Source organism: Mytilus edulis, chromosome 7, assembly GCF_963676685.1.
Source record: "Mytilus edulis chromosome 7, xbMytEdul2.2, whole genome shotgun sequence".
In the NCBI taxonomy this organism is placed as follows: Eukaryota; Metazoa; Mollusca; class Bivalvia; order Mytilida; family Mytilidae; genus Mytilus; species Mytilus edulis.
The window spans coordinates 32,111,977-32,129,281 of NC_092350.1; the positions used below are offsets into that span (position 1 = coordinate 32,111,977).

At 30.2% G+C, this 17,305-nt stretch overlaps 1 protein-coding gene across 4 annotated transcripts in view; it reads right to left on the minus strand.

Annotated features, from left to right (window-relative positions):
- LOC139482637 (uncharacterized) overlaps positions 1-17,305 on the minus strand; it is a 63,791-nt gene that overhangs the window by 21,297 nt on the left and 25,189 nt on the right. The window contains exon 1 of one of the 4 annotated variants that reach the window (XM_071266572.1): positions 10,755-12,045. The exons of the other annotated variants lie outside the window; for them this stretch is intronic. Within the exon in view, the coding sequence (XP_071122673.1) occupies positions 10,755-10,913 (159 nt within the window). The 5' untranslated portion in view covers positions 10,914-12,045. Of the gene's footprint in view, positions 1-10,754; positions 12,046-17,305 lie in introns of those variants that run through there. 4 annotated transcript variants of the gene reach the window in all.

Genomic DNA, 17,305 nt, shown 5'->3' on the forward strand with positions numbered 1-17,305 from the left:
GTGATTTTAGAGCATTCATCGTTAATATAGAAATACTTTCGTCATATGTCAACACCGACATTATAATTTCGTTTGAAATTTTACTCAATGAACAAACACGTTTCAGGATTAAAGAGTACGTTTAACCTTTATAAAAAATATACAAGTTCAGGTTAAACTTTTTAATTGCCACATTTATAACAAGATAATTAAATCTAGTAATGCTTTAAAGAAACAGATGGAATGTTGTCTTATGGTTAGATTGTTCCTAGGGTGAAACTAGATTTAAAGCCATCATGATCATTCACGGACAGTTCTTATTTTTAACCTGAAATCTTATATTCAAATAAATCTAGCAATCGTTGGATTTTTAAATGCCTAAATGTTTAAATAATAATTGTAGCTTTATAGATCTGTTTAATGCACTGTAAGTGAAATGATAATTGTAACCTACAATATTTGTTCTCGGTTTTAACTGTAAAATCAAAAAGAAAATGATTTTTTTTCTGTATAAACTAAATAAATTTCCACAACGTAAAAAATACAATTTTTTAAACATTTTTGTTATGTCTATAATACGAAAAGGAAGTTTAAAAAGTAAAAAAGTGTCACTGAATTCCTTTTTATTAGATGTGGCCTACAGATATTTGATAAAAACAGACTGCAATGATTTAAGACTAAAATAAAAAAAATATGATTGCTGTGGTAGGCCTACATAAGTGATGCTGTGTCCCATGTAAGGATTCCCTTTAATATTTTTCCTTCTGTTAGTATTGAGCAAGCTTATTTACAAAAATTTGATGTCTCAAAAATACTTCGATCTCTTTCGTTCTCTTTTGACTCTGGTAAGAACTAGCAAAGATTTTAAATCTATTATACGCTGTATACTTTCACGAAGAATAGAAGACCTGAACTTTAAATTTCATTTTCTAGATAATTACAGACCTAGTGTATGCTCATATTACATCATTAGAGAGCAATTTTAATATTACTTTCTGATTTAAGAAGTTTAAATTTGTTATTGGTTTTATTTATATTGTTATGCAGTTAAATCTTAGGGGAATTTTGGAGTACACGTACTTCTTAACGAAAGTGCCATTGACATTTACTACACCGTATATTTAAATATTTGTTTTTAATTTCATGTCACTCTCACGACCAACTTCACGATGAATTACAACGCTTATTACTAAGCACTCCTGTACAATTTAAAGCTTTAACATGTTTTAGAACATATAAATTATAAAATATTAAAGATTCTTTTAAAATTAATATGTAATGAATATAAAGGGAAAACCCACCACAATATTGTTTGTTGCATCTGAGATTTGTTGAGTGGTAATCCTAACTTTGTATAGAAATACCCTTTCAACTTCAAATAATAATTGTGAATTTTAATAATTAAAAAAAATAGAATAGATGTTTTTCATTAAAAATATGCATTGTATAGATAAGAGTCATTATATAACAATCTTTGAATCAAAGTCATATAGATCAAAGATAACAATTTTATGTACAGGTATTCCCTCATCGATGCACTATGCAACGAGTGCAATGTTGCTTTATCTATATGTTTTTCTTCATTGCTATGATGTAGAATAGTTATCAAATGAAAGTATGAATTGTAACCAACAAATTATAATTATTACTGGTACAAATCTGAAAGGCTGTTTTTTTTTACTGTTACAACGGTCGTGTTCCTCAGATTGTCTTTTCAGCAATATTGAAATGTAATAATTATGTTTCTCATCATTGCTCTGATCTGGTATATGAGATTATTTTAAATTATTTTAAGTTATTTTCGATTAATCACAGATGTCTTTGTGAAGCATGGTATTAAAGGTTGTCCAAGTCATCGACTTGTACTTATGTCAGTATACAATTTTGTCATATATTAAATTTCTATCATAACATTCATTACAACTCTTTCGCTGTTCAGTTTTTGTCCCCATCTATGAAAAGTCCATAGAAAAACACATTTCCAATGAGATGTTATCTATATTCTAAAGTATGTTCATCGTACAATATTGTACTATTAAATCTTGATATACCGATATACCGGTAATCCACTGTCAAATTATATTATTCAAGATTTACCAAAAGTAAAAGATCTTAAATTTAATTGACAAATTAAATCAATTTGAGTAATGCATCGGATGATCCTGTACACTATATCTTTTGAAACCGATTTATTTTTAGTTGTTTTGTATTTCATAGTAGTTTTTATTATGATATTGCAAATTTGGAATTTATATGCTGTATGTACATCATATTGAAATCTGATATGCATTTTTGAGACCCTTTATAGCTTGTTGTTTGGTGTGAGCCAAGTACGGCCTTCAACATGTTTGTGAGCCCCAACTCTCCCATAACCTGAGACAGTGGTATAACAGCACAACATGAAAACAAACTGAAAAAATCTGTTAGAAGAGCTAAAACAGATCCGCACTGTCGACAAAATATGTGTCTAGACTCTCAAGTTTTACAATAATGTCTGGAAAGAGACCAATAATAAAGTAAATATTCAGGTATTCAGACTGACATTAAAACAACAAAAAAAAACCAACGTTCAGTCTGAAACAGTCATCTAATGAATAATTTGCTGAAGAGTTTGAACAATAAAGGTTTAGTATACTTTCAACGTTCTCTACCGTAGATATCGATGACATTTTTCAGTCTTCAAAGTTTAAACTTTAATTTTATTCAGTTTATTTATGGTATTTTAGTTTGAACGAAAGCTACAAATGATTTAATAACAAAACATCTCCCATGACTTCAGGATTTAAACTCGTCGTTTAGTAGAACTACAAATTAAAATTCAACCGATGTAAAGATAAATGCATCAATTTCCAACGTGTTAGGTCTTGAAATGAATGAATAATTTTAAAATATAGATGTAGTATGTAAAATTATTCGCATGTAAAACGATATTAGCATTCATGTTTAATTGAAGTGAAAAATATTTAAAATGTTGATTCGGTATAAATTTATTGATGTGGAAGGGTCCTTTAAAGCCACTCCCTGTAATTTGTAATGTGTAGTGTTCAAAAATATGCTTCAACGAGACAAAGAAACTCTAAAAAATTCGTTTTGAGTGTTTATACGATTTTATGGATGTTATAACTTTGAATATGTACATATGTATGTACTTCAATTATACATTTTAAACTACTTTATATGTATAAAAATATTAAATATACTTTTCAAATAGCATTTTAAATTTAAATATTTTTGACGAACTAAGGTCACTATTTGTAATGTTAAAAATCTGATGTCTTCTTATTTTTTTCATCAAAACAGTAAACAAAACAATTACATAATTTTGAATTGCAACATTGGTAAAATACGAAAGACTATAATAAAATTGAGAATGGAAATTGTGAATGTGTCAAAGAGGCGACAAGAGCCCGGCCAAAGAGCATAATGGTATACAGCAGACAACAGCCGAAGGCCACCTATGGGATTTCAATGCAGCGAGAAACTCCCACACCCGAAAGCATGCTTCAGCTGGTCCCTAAACAAAAATGTATATTACTTCATTCATAATGGGCTACTTTTATAATATAGATTACACAGTTTAAAAAAAAAACAAGCTGATATGATTTGTTTCTATATACTGCACGACAGAATTATAGAAAATATTTCTTGTGTTTTAAATTTTTCGCAAACCATAGAAATCCATGAGAATGCACGGACTACAAAGTACATAAAATAGGTAGATAATTTTAGGGCTTTAACAAGTTTAAAGGACATAAGTGTACAAACAATACACTAAGCAAGATGACTTAATATTAAAATTCAAGTAGGCTCGTATCAAGACGAGAATATGATAAACTATGAAAATGTTATATAAAAACCAGCGGGTAGAGGAGGATATGACGTCTGCATTTCAGTTGACACGGAAAAGTTTGAAAAGCCTCCTGACATTAATTGCATAGGTTTAGACATACCCAGTTATCCCCGACTTGACTTGTACATTGTTTTTTTTTTAGGTTCCTCTTCGATTTATCGGTTTTTGGTTGTTGCTTTGGTATCTTCTGTCTTTTTTTACTGACGTAATCCATTTTTTTTAATCATGGTGAATGCATACATGGTTATATAATCTTTTATTCTCAAAATGTATATAATACATTTAATTTAAAAATATCTACATAATTTGCCTTATATTTCAATTATACGAGCTTTAACTTTTGGTTACGATCTTACATGTATATGACGTTACGCACGGTAATGCGTTCGGATTAAAATTACGTTATTATATGATTTTAGAACAGCAACCATTTGCCTATAAAAAAAATAAAATCACCAACATCCATATATCTACAGAAAGGCCCCGACATTTTTTTCTTATTCTGAGTTAATTCTGTAAATTTTTGCACCATACATTTATTTTATTGAACTCACAAATCTTACTTTTGCGTTAAAAATTGCATGTCCTGCGTAACATTTCAGATTAAATTAAATGCAATTCTCTATGTTCCGCTGTAATTTCGCACATGAAATCTGCGAAATTTAGTATATCCGCTTCCTACTAGATTTATATTATAACATCATACCCGTTTTTTGGTATTGGCTGAACTTTGAACCAAGCCTTCAACGAAATATTCAGCAAAGGAACCTGTCTTAACGAGTTTTGAGGAAAGTTTATTAAAATTTCAGTTTTATTATTATCCCTATAAAATAATCAAATCATATTAAAACTATACTCAATAGAAAGTTCAGAAAAAGATAAACATTTTAAAAGTTTCAAATGTAAAACAAATCTTTTTCTTGAAGCAGATTTTTTAAAAATCGAATGTCTAGCCACTATGTCCAAACGTTATTTGTGTCCTTTCCTTAGGTGAAACATGATGTATAAATACTAAATGTGCATTTATAATACAAAACTAACATATTTACAAGATACAAACTATAAGTTCATACAAATGGTTAAATGAGTGGGGTGTTTTCACCAACATTATGACCTTACATTTTTTTTCGGAAAGTATTCCCTATGTCTAGCCATTATGTCCAAGGGTGTCATTTTGACGTTTCTGCACAGTGGTGTGGCGTCTTTTATACAAATACACACTATCAACGAACTGTTTAGGCAGTTTTAAAAAATGATGCCGGGAAATGTTCATTCCAAAATGGTCTGCTGAATCAAAATAACACTCAGATTAGAAAAAGATACACACATAAGGAATAAACCCTTTATAGATACAGGGGAAAAGGGGAGATGGGCCGAGGGATAATTTGTTATGGACAAAAGTTTTCACGCAAATCTAAAACACCTTTATAGATTAAAAACCGATTAGAATCCGAGTTACAAAGGTCTTATAAATTTTAAACAACTATATAAATACGTATTTTTAAAATTAAACCATCAGTGCTAAAAAGATCGAGAAATAGTCTGAAAACTCGCACAGATATTGGACAAAATGAAGTTCAATCTAAAAAAAAATTATTTCATAAAAAGAAATATTGCTGAATTATTATATGACCGATTTTTATGAAATAAATACCATAAATTTGTATGATCAATTTGTCAAAAAAATGTTCAGGCTAAATTTATCTTCTCATGTGTCCCTCCGGAAGCAAGATTTTTTTAAAAGGTTGCTATGTATTCTATCCAAAATAAAATTGGAAACATTTGCATTTGTTTTCATCTAATCACAGATCAGAAAATAATAACTATCCTAATACGTAATTAATTGCTTTAAACAAGATAAATTTTGAAACATTTCTTCAGCTTATGGTATTTATTTGATAAAAGTCGATCGAGTAGGTACTCCGCTCTTGATAACAAAATGTCAAAGTTAGTATATGGCGTCAAATTTGTCAATTATACATGTTACGTCTTGCGACGCAATACCGTGCGTTACGTCATATGATGAAGGTTGTTCCAGCAACACGTACTGTGCGCGTGGAATTACCAGTAAAATTTGTTTTGTATACCACGGCGTGTGTTCAGTACCAATGCCGGTGCACTCACAGGGTACCATCCGTGCGCCCGGTAGCCAGCGTTAATGTACAAACATGCAGAGTATTTGTCAGTAAATTTCCGTTCATAGAATAAGAATTGTTCCAAAAGTAAGATAACAACTTACTCAGGTAAACTTGACATTAGGGTGGGAGGGGAAGGGATGTCTGTTCTATCCCTTCGGTATGTATTCTCTTAATCATTTTCTATGTTTTGCTTTCTTATCTTGTGATCACCAGTAAACCTGATGAATGTTGTTTCATTAAAAAAAGACGAAAAGAACAGTCTGTATATATCTCGATTTAGATTTGAGACAAGGAAAAGAAATTTTATTTCTTGATGATATTTTTCATTCTCTAAAATGACTTTCAGAGATAAGTAGGCCATGTTTATTTCAATTATATTTAAAGTTTAGATGTAATATATATCTACTATACATGCCAAATAGTTTTCTTAAACCATTTTATAAATAGTAAACAACCTGTTCTTTGACAAGTACCTGCTAGGGAAACAAAACTTCTCGTCCTTAAGTATGCAAAATCTTTAAATATCATTACACTTTGTGTTAATGATATGATAACAACAGTAAAGCTATTTTAAAAGCAATCGGTCTAATTTAAATTCACTTCAGAATATTGAAGTACCAAACATATTTTTCTTCATTTATTTCTATTGAAAATTGACAGTATGTTATATAATCGACACTAAATATATCCAAATAAAAGTAACTTTTTATGATCGTACAATTTTCGGTCATATTCTTTCTAATAAACTTTTTTTAATGAGAAGGCAAGTTTAAATTCCGTAGTCACTTATACAAAATTACTCTACGCTACAGAGAGAAAGGGTGTGTGTCAAAAAACTGTCAACTCCCATAGACAGTTTTTGTCTAAAAAGGTTTTTCTCATTCTTTCTATGATATTGTTTTTCCTCTAGCTAGCTATTTTATGCAACTTTTCAAATTTTGTGGTAGTTATATATCTTATGGAAACGAAATTAAAATACATTGCACCGACAAAACAAATTCCAATGACAAAGCAGAATGATTTGTCAGGTATTAACCTTAAAGTATGTTTAAGTATACTTAAGGTAAAAAGTCACTAACCACAATGATTAATATAAAATCAATGAACTATAGTAAGTCTTCCCAATATCTTATCCAAACTACTCCGGTATGTAAGATACGGTCCTTTATTCTGAAGGACGAGGAGATAATACAATAAGATCAGTATAAATTGTATTTTAAGACTTAAATTATAGTGATCAATTACTAAATGACCATATCTCCCCCCCCCCCTCTTTTCCAGTGAAAACATCATCTTATTTTATAATGGAGAGTGAGTAGAGCTTTCCTATCTGAACGTGTTTTTACTATACAAATATTTTAACTCTGGTGCTACTATAGGTTTAAATCAAATCGGACAAAACTTGAGACAAATAAATGCTATCGTTGTTGTGCTGAATGGGTTCTTGATCGTGTAAGCGTTGTACTACTATTTCGTGAAGACAATGAGGTCAAAGAAACTCTTGCAAGAAAAATTTCGATGGCACATTGCAAATGAAAGTGTTTATCTAACATATTCGTAAATTTAAAATGCTTGTTTTTCACTTCCCTTTTTTAATTTGTTAATGGTCCATCAAATGCTAAAGAATGTTGTTTGCTTATTTCGATTTCTTTTCCATATATGTGATAAATAATATTAGAAATTTTTATCGAGAAGAATACTATACGTAAGAATACTTATATACAGAAGGATTATTGTTTTTCATCGTATTGACTGCTTTTGTTGTTTTCATTGATTATGGCTTAAAAGTGCTGGAGTCTTAAGCAGAGCAATTATTAGTCCTGTCATATTCTATTGAACGTGTTTTTCTTAAAAATAAAAGTTCAATATATGTTAGTGCAATAGAAAACGAGTTTATATTTTTTTAAACTACCGCAAAGACTTTAAAATCAATTAATCGTTCTGCATTTGATTAAATCAAGAAAAAAAATAATGCTTTGTATGTTAATGTACACTTATGACACGTTATTAGTGATTATTTGGTATTAAAGGAACCCTGTTTCAATAGTTTTTACAAAGCAATTAATTTTTTTTTATATATTAAACAAGTATTTGAGCAAACGGTCTTTATTTAACGTGACTGTAATTAAAACGCAAAAGTAATTATTCATTTTCATTTCATATTGTATACATTTACTTATAAAAGACCTTGATATGAGATATTGATTTCAGGTTTATATGCTAGTAACATGGTTTGTGATTAGTATACACAGATAACATTCCAGAACCATGAAGAATATTCCTGTAAATTGAATTTAATTAAGGTTTCCAACGGTATTTTTAATTGATTTAGACTTCAAACACAATACTGGTTCTTTTGTAACTTAAAGTATTACAATAATAGTTGAAAGTTTTGATATTTTCCATGTTTTTCTCGGATACAACTGGACCATAAAATACGTTCTAATAGAATCGTTATGGCATTGCCTTTTTTTCTAGATCTGTAATACTATAATAGCGTAAATAACAGGAAGTATAATAATAATGACTTAAAATGACAGTTTCTCTATTTCAAAAGATCCGATAAGATTACACAACCGTAAAATGGGGAATATGTTTCACTTTAAAGTTTTAGTGAAACGAATTTTATGGAATTTTCTCTATTAAACAAATGAAATAAAAAAAGTAATTGACAGTTATCTGATTTTTCACAAATCACTGCCTGGACACATTGTAATAAAAATTTAATCTTAAATTTTAATTAAGTCGAGACGACAAAATCTAAGATAAGGGTTTAATGTTGATTTCTTACGGAATATCAAATGAAAGGCAATATACTTGTCAAAAACACTAAAATAAAACTAAGAAACATGCTTCAGTTTTTACAAAGTGTTTTGGTGGATTTTGTCATTACTAAGTGGGGAGTTTATACATAATATGTACATTTCGTTATAATATCTTTAAACATTTCTCTGTTTCTGAAATAGTCTAAGGTTTGATTTTAAGTTAGAAACCAAACACACTCATTAATACTATGACGTTAGTTTTTCATCCATAGGTAGCATTTTCATTGAACGGTCAGCCGTGATCTTTATTGGCCGAGGATTCTAATATAAAAAAAAACCGCAACAGTAACTTGTCTGTGTATGAGGCAAATATGATCGTATGGTCACTGTATCAAAATGTTCTAAAAGTTCAATAATCTTTTTGACTTTAGACGAAGTATAGCTTTTCATACGGGACGTCTATTGTTGAAAACTTCAACGGTCCCGATGTAAAAAGGGGTCAAGGAGGGATTAAGAGGATGTTTCCTTCGGGCCCCAATTTTCCACGGTGTTTTTGTTCTCATTTCATATTTTTTCGTGCCTTTCTTTTTTGTTAGTGGACCTCATCTCTCCTATTTAAAAAAAAATAGTGAACCCGAGATTGTCGATGAACACAGTCTTCACGTAAATTGTTTATATCATACAAAATAGGTTATTAAAAAGTATACATAAGTCATTTGTGTCATAAACATAGAAAACAAAGCAATTTTAGTTTGGACCAATTTACTTATAATTATGATCTTGGACAATTGTTATATGTTAGAAAATGACGAGAAGATTTATGTTGATTATAGAAAGTTGTATGTACACAGTATCATATTACAAGTCATGCAGATGTCAAATTAAAATATTTTAGAATAAACTTTAAATAATAGCATTTGATTTTTAACAATAGGGGTAACAATGCCTTTTAAGAGTTTCAATATATGTATGTTAAGAAATAGATATAGCATATAATTGTTCCATATCTACTCATTCAAAAGTTTTTGATTTGATGCACGCACCAAGTAGTTCTTTAATCGCTTCAAGATGATAATTTATCATGAACTTGTAAAGACATATGGAGATGTGGTAGAATGCCAATGAGACTATCCGCTAGTCAAAATGACCTTGATGAGAGCAACTTAATGTCACTATATGGCTACCTCAACACTGAGCAAAATGCATACCGTAAATATATAGTAAGCTATAAAAGGCCTCGACATGAACAAACGTGATATAATTTAAACAAGAAAAACCAACGACCTTACTTTTGACAAAACAACAAAAGAAAAACAAATATTACAGACAGCAACCAACGAAAATCACTGAATTATAGCCATCATAACAGGGACAAGCACACAAGCGATGTACCGGGTTGAATATGAATGTGAGCACTTTAACCTCCCCTAACAAAGGACAGCGTTGTAACAGCACAACATAAGAACAAACTATCAAATCAGTTGTAAAGGGCCTAGATTAACAGAATTGGTTCGAATCATAAAACAATTATACTTTTGTCATTTGGACTTTTGTTATATGAGGTAATAGCATGATTTATAGCCTTTAGCAACACAAACATATATATATATATATTGTATTTCTATAAAATACAAATTGTATATCTTTAGGCTATTAAACCGGACTTTGTTACAATCATGTGCAACACAGACCAGTTAGATCTGTATATATTCTATACGAAGAAGCAACGTAGCGAGTAAAGTCATCGTTGTTATAATAAATTTTCGTTTTTCCATAATAAAGACAGATTCTTGAGACCAACACACGTAAAAATCTAGAACTTGTTGGTTGAAGTTAAGAAACTTCCAATTCCCAAAATATCAGTCTATATTCAAGGATTATTTCAAACACATATTTATTTAGCCGCAGTTTTTACATTTATAAGTCCTATTACTGAAGATCGAGTTATCATGCCATTTTCCCTTCATTTCCCCTTATTTTCATATTTGTTATTTTTTCTCAAGCAGTTGCTATCAATATTACCTTAATAAGTTCCCGGATTCTCCTGTTGGTATCTCTCAAGTTAACTTCCCTCAATCGTTTCAATTTAACAACCTTTTTCGCATTAGGAATGTGAAAACGTTCAGTCTGTAGCACCATCGTGGGGGCAAAATGAAGTTTTCTAGTTTCCACACTTGTCATTATACTTTTAATACATTAACCATGTACTTTAAAAATCCACTTTCATTATATATATTCCAATCCGTTTTTATATACATACACTTGTTTAGCATGTGAAAGGTTCTGTCAACTGTATTGTCCACTAAAATCGACGTCTCCATACAATTTTAAAGATGTCTTCTCAATTAGACGTTTAAATTTACTCTTTAAAGTGTGCTATTTAACTAATTTCAGTTCGTTTGCAAATATATCAAGCTTAAAATATTTAATGTATTTTTATTTATATATCTACTTTCCGTTGCTTATTTTATCGATAGAAGTAATTATGCTTTCCAGTCCGAGCGAAAATATATAATAAGCAAGGGATATTAAAGTTCAATATTTTCATTGCAAAGTAGATTTTATTTGTATTGTATTGATACCATATTAAGGTTTCACCTCCTTTATTTCACAGTTGTCGTAAAAGCACGTGCATTTTCATTCCACAGAGGTAAATATCACTTCCATTTGAGGTATTTCTTTAATATATTAGTATTAAAGTATCCTTTTTATAACAATATACTATTTTCTTTTCGTTCTTATTAAAATTTACATGCTTTGTTTTTTGACTTATTGAAGTCTCGTGAGTCCGTTGTTTCTCGATAAACTCCGATGTTTCCAATTGAGAACTAACACCTATAATTCACGTTGTGCTTTCATAAATTAAGTTTGATGTATAATTCCATTGAACGTAAGAAGGAGTTAGTCATGTTCCAAGCAGAGAATTCAATGCACAAACATTCCAAGAGTTTTCAGAAATAAAATGTAAAAACGACAGTTTTCATTGTCGTGAAAAAGTATACCGGTTTTAGACAGATAGACGTATTTTGATTTAAACCCTGTTGGAGATGTACTTCGAAATCAGTGGAAGTCTATTAGATCAAAACAACATAGCGGAGTTATCGTATAGATCAAAGCCTCGTGACAGTACGTGTCGCCAACATTTACTGGTAGAATAACACGGATTACTTCTCAAATTTTCCTCATTATAAGCAAATAATACTACCAAATGATATATTCGGTGAATATCTATGTATAGATCGCTCATCAATTTAAGTAAGTTTTTGTGTCATAAATGGACGCAGTTTGAATTTAATCACGATAGTTGTTAAGTATAATTCAAGTATACGCGTTGTTAGATAGAATAGGCGTTCTATAAATCGAGTGGAAAGTATGCGGATTTAAGATTTAAAATGTTGAAAAGATATATTCATTCGAATAACATTTTCCTTTTCAATAAATATCTAATTTTAGACTTTTCAATTTAAACGGTATTTGGAATATAACATTGCGAAGGAAAGGATTTCTAATGTGTTGACTTATATTTTTTCACACAAACGGTTCGGATGAAAGAAGTTTTCAAATGTAAAGATTTCTGCTTCGATTAGTATGACATGTAATGAGTTTTGATTCGATGAAAATTTAACCGATTGTATTTAAGGAGAAAATTATGTCAGTTCTACTGATGACTTACATAGATTTACTATCAATTAATCACTTAATTATGTTGCTCCCGAATAGAAAAAAACCCTGACAAAGACGTCAACGTGACAACTGTATATCAATTAAAGATTCACGCTTTTAAAACGTGCAACTGTACTTATAATTTGTCTCTAAGGAATAGGTATAAAAAAAGATGTGGTAGGATTTCCAAAAAGCCAAGTCTCCCACAGAGACCAAATTACGTAGAAAGTAACAACTATAGGTCATCGTACGGCCTTTAACAATGAGCAAAACAAATACAGCACAGCAAGCTATTTCAAAAGGCCCCGAAATGACAAATGTAAAACAATTCATACGAGAAACCTAACCGACTGATTTATATACATATTCCAATTCTAATCGCAATGAAACTTTCGTTGGCATATCGTAAGCCGTGAGAAAAAGAATTTATTTTTAGAAGATCTAGAATACATGAGACCTAAAACCAGTTTTGTCACTAACTCATGAATTTAAGAAATACAAGTGTATAAAGCTAAACCAGAATAGAGTAAAATTGGAATACTTAGGGTACAATCAAAAGCCGCAATTCGAGTTCAGACAAAAAAACAACATGGCCAAAAGGAAAAAGACGCCCAATCAAATTACACAAAACGACACGAAGAAAATAAAGAGGGATAAGCAGTTCCTTCCCCTGATAATGGTTCTAGTCGCGTTTGTGGCTAAAAAACATCCTTTTGATTACAAAAACGAAAAGTACGAAGATATTTTTTATACAGTTCAAAAATAAGCATACGACTAATTAAAAAAATAGTATTAACTATAGGAATCAGAATTTGAAAGAAAAACTCCAAAATCATCATATAATATTAGACCTTGCACAGCATGTTAAAAATAGTACTTCAATTAACAACAAATAGTAAAGTACATGAACACATTCTTTATCAAATCTCAAAATAGATTCCATGCTGAGTTGAAAGTATACTCTGGCTTAGCAACATATAAACATTGACATTACTATTATTATAACACCAGCTTACCTAAAATTAAGTTTTATTATTTGACAAAGATCAATGTTTGCATGTGTATTTACTGATTAAATCTATAGTTTGATATAGGACATACAACGTATAGAAAATCAAACAAAATCAATGTAATCATTGATTATTGAGAACTAGGTGTCACCACCTTTTACGCTTCTTAATGATCACAGGTTTTTCAATAGTCTTAATTTCACAGAAAGTCACATAGTTCGTTGAAAAAAAAAATATATATTTACGGTTCCGGCTCAAGCGAGAAAATCAATCGAGTTGAGAAAACCAATGATAATATGTTTATCGCTATTTTACCTATGATCGTGTTTTCATGTCAATTTCATAGGCAACGCCACGTGCCTCCTTAGTTTCTGGCGATAATTATCCATCTCAAGCGAGTAGCATGATATGAAAAATTATAACAAAAAATGACCAAAGAAAAAATGAAAAAAAGCGATAATATATAATATAATAATCTCTAGATAAATAGTGCAGTGCACTTCTACATCACTGAAATGTTTGCACCAAATCGGGAATATGGCAGTTGTTTTATATTCGTTTGAGCTAATGATTTTTCCATTTGTTAAGGGACTTTCCGTTTTAAAATTTTCTTGGAGTTTGGTATTTTTGTTCATTATTTTTTCACGTTACGATGCTACAATTTTTATAACTAAAATTAAAGCGTTCCAAACAGAGACTTAAATTCAATGACATCCTCTTGTATTGGTGATGGCCACTCATATCTTAAGTCTTACTCATGAAACCAGCAGTAGTTTCTTAATAGCTATACTATAACCGTAGAATGCCAGTTTCAGAGTACATAACACGATTTCCATAACCTTTATAAGGTTTACTCAACATCCAGTGTAGAAGTCAAACTTGTAAAGGATTTCAGAGCAACAACAAAAGCTTAAAAAACACACAAACAGCACATAAGCATCTCATTTGTTTCAAAGTAATTCACCTAAGATCAAAAGATTGGAAGCAGAAACATCAAACCCAAAAAAGAGTAAATAACGTTCTGAAAAGTAAAGACAACAAAATAAGATACAACACATACAGAGTTAACCAACTGTCTAAGTACAACATCTGCAATGGAAAAAAGCAAATCCTTGAGTTATACCAGAGATTTATAATGTTATATTTTTCTGGTTATACCATTCCATTATTATGAGAAAAAAATATATTACTTATTATCACAAAAGAATAATGGAGTGCAGGAAATTGAAAATATAAAAAAAAACCAGAACGATATAATGAAGGCGGTTATATACAAGCATGCAATAACAAATGTTATTCTGATTTCACAACTCGGGTAACCATAGTGCGATATCCCCATCCAACAAAACGGATGTTTGTTACTTCCGGAGGTCAAAAACTTTTACCATTACAACGTAGATTCTTTTTCTAAAAGCTAAGGCTCCGAAGGTTAGAGTAAAGCCAATTGAAAAAGTCGTCACGTGCAATTATAGCTGAATTGAAAAATTGTAGATTTGAAAGTATTTTGATCCGTATGAAGAAAGTAAAAGCTCGGTTTTTGATCTTTTAAACTTAATATCTGATATAATTGATTTGATAATCATTGTACAAGGTTTCAGAACGGCAATTAAAAATAATATGAAAGTCTGTAACACTATTTGCATCGTTGACAATATTAAAAAGTTTAAAAGTTCATGTTGAGTACAAGACTAAGTAGATAATTAGTTTACCAAACGTCAATATTTAATATTCTATAAATTATTCGATCTCTAATATGATGTATACAAATTTGATTTTTCCCATATTGGAATTTACCTATTAACCAAGAAATGACCTTAATTAATGTCTTGACAACATATATAGCAGGCCAAATTAAGACAGAATGCTAGATATATAACTACAAGGTGTGGGGTTTGTTCATTGTGGAAGGCCGTACATTGATCTATAGTCCTTACATTTTCGTCATTTGTTCTCTGGTGGATAGTTATCTCATTTACAATCATGCCACATTATCTTCTTCTATGACCCTATCTATGTAAACTACAATTCAACAAAAGCGAATAAGTGTTTTTTTACTCAAATAAAACGCTTTATTTTGCATACAGTTTAGCATTTGCTTTTATATATATATATAAATAACTAATGACCTAATATAGAAAAAACTGTTGAACTAAAACTAGTAATAAGCATGATAAAGAGGTGATATTTAGAATTCTAAATCTTAACCTTGACCAGGAAGTTGTTAACCTACTTGATATTCTATCCATAAGATTTTAAACAAAGCGTATTCTGTTTGATATATCTTTATATAGAATGATGGCGGAAGCGATATCAGAAATAAGTATATTTAAAGATGTATTGTTCACGCATCGTTGTCAATATAATAGAATTTGATGCGACTGCCATACAAGTGCGAGATTTAGCTAGCTATAAAACCAGGTTCAATCCTGCTTGGTACAGCCATTTTCTACATTTACCAAGTCAGGAGCATGACAGTTATTATTTATTCGTTTGATGTGTTTGAGCTAATGATTTTGCCATTTGATTAGGGACTCCGTTTTGATTTTTCCTCAGAGTTCATTTTTCTTTGTGATTTTACTTTTTGAAAAGTTTATACAGATAACAAGAGATATCAAGAATCAACTTAAAGCTTAAACTAATAATACAGTACCACGAAAATAACTCCTGAAACTAACTAAAACTAAAAGTCATGAACAATATCTGAAAAAGAGGATAAAAAATACCATTGTAATGACCGTAGTTAGCCAAATGTAAGTGAACTTGTAAAAAACACAGGCTAGCCTTAAATTTGTCTATGATCAATCATTACATTAATAACCTTATTATTTGTACAAAAGCTAAAGTGTGGCTTAAATTGAAATAGAAGAAAAACATATTCTGCATCCATGCAAAGGTCGGAAGTGATCCCGAAAAGTCATCACAAACAAAGGTTTGTACTTCTTATGAATTAAAACGGGGAATGTGTCATAGGGACAAAATCCCGACCAAAGAGCAGGAAAACAACCAAGGCCACCAATATGTCTTCAACACAGCGAGATAATCCCGTACTCGGATATTTTCGTCATGTAAACACCAAGCACAATTCCTTTTGTTAAGTGCTTAGTATCATACCATCATAAAATATACGAGAAGAACATAACCCGTATCGTGCCAACAACTAATGAATTTATTTCCAATACATAGACTCTATGAGTGAATAAATATTGATATTAATTCCAAAAAGTGTCAAAATTCATCCAATTTCATTGGATCATACTTTCGGAACTGGTAAAGTGGGATACATCAATTTCTGTACCAGTTTTCCATCAGTTACTAAATGAATTATATTTTTCCGACAATCAATTATTACTTATTTTATAATCACTTGTTTCGAAATTATAGTTTGCGTTGAAATGAAGTTTTTGACACTTTGTTAACAAAATAAATATATTTGACATTTCAAGACCTCCTTATTTTCTTGAGTCTGACATTTTCCGGCGATTAAAAATCTAATTATTCGTATAATCCATTTAATTTTAAAATGAAAACATTTAAAAAATTTGTGTATTGTTTGTCTTTCCTCATTATGATCATTCTTAGTTCGTATTCCAAAATAGAAATAAGGAGATGAGGTATGATTGCCAATGAAACAACTACAAAATGTATCCATCGAAATTCAAATAAAGTGGTAAGCAATTATATGCAACCATATGGCCTTGAAAAATGTGAACAACCATACCATATAGTCGGTCATAAAAGGCTTCGACATGTTCTATTTTACAACAAAACAATTACAAATATAACAGACATTAACCAACGACATTGGCAATCATACAACCTGATAACGTCTAAATATGAATCTAAAATGAGTACGAAATCATAGTCAAAGCAGCTTTTTTATCATCAAAGTCTCCAGAACTA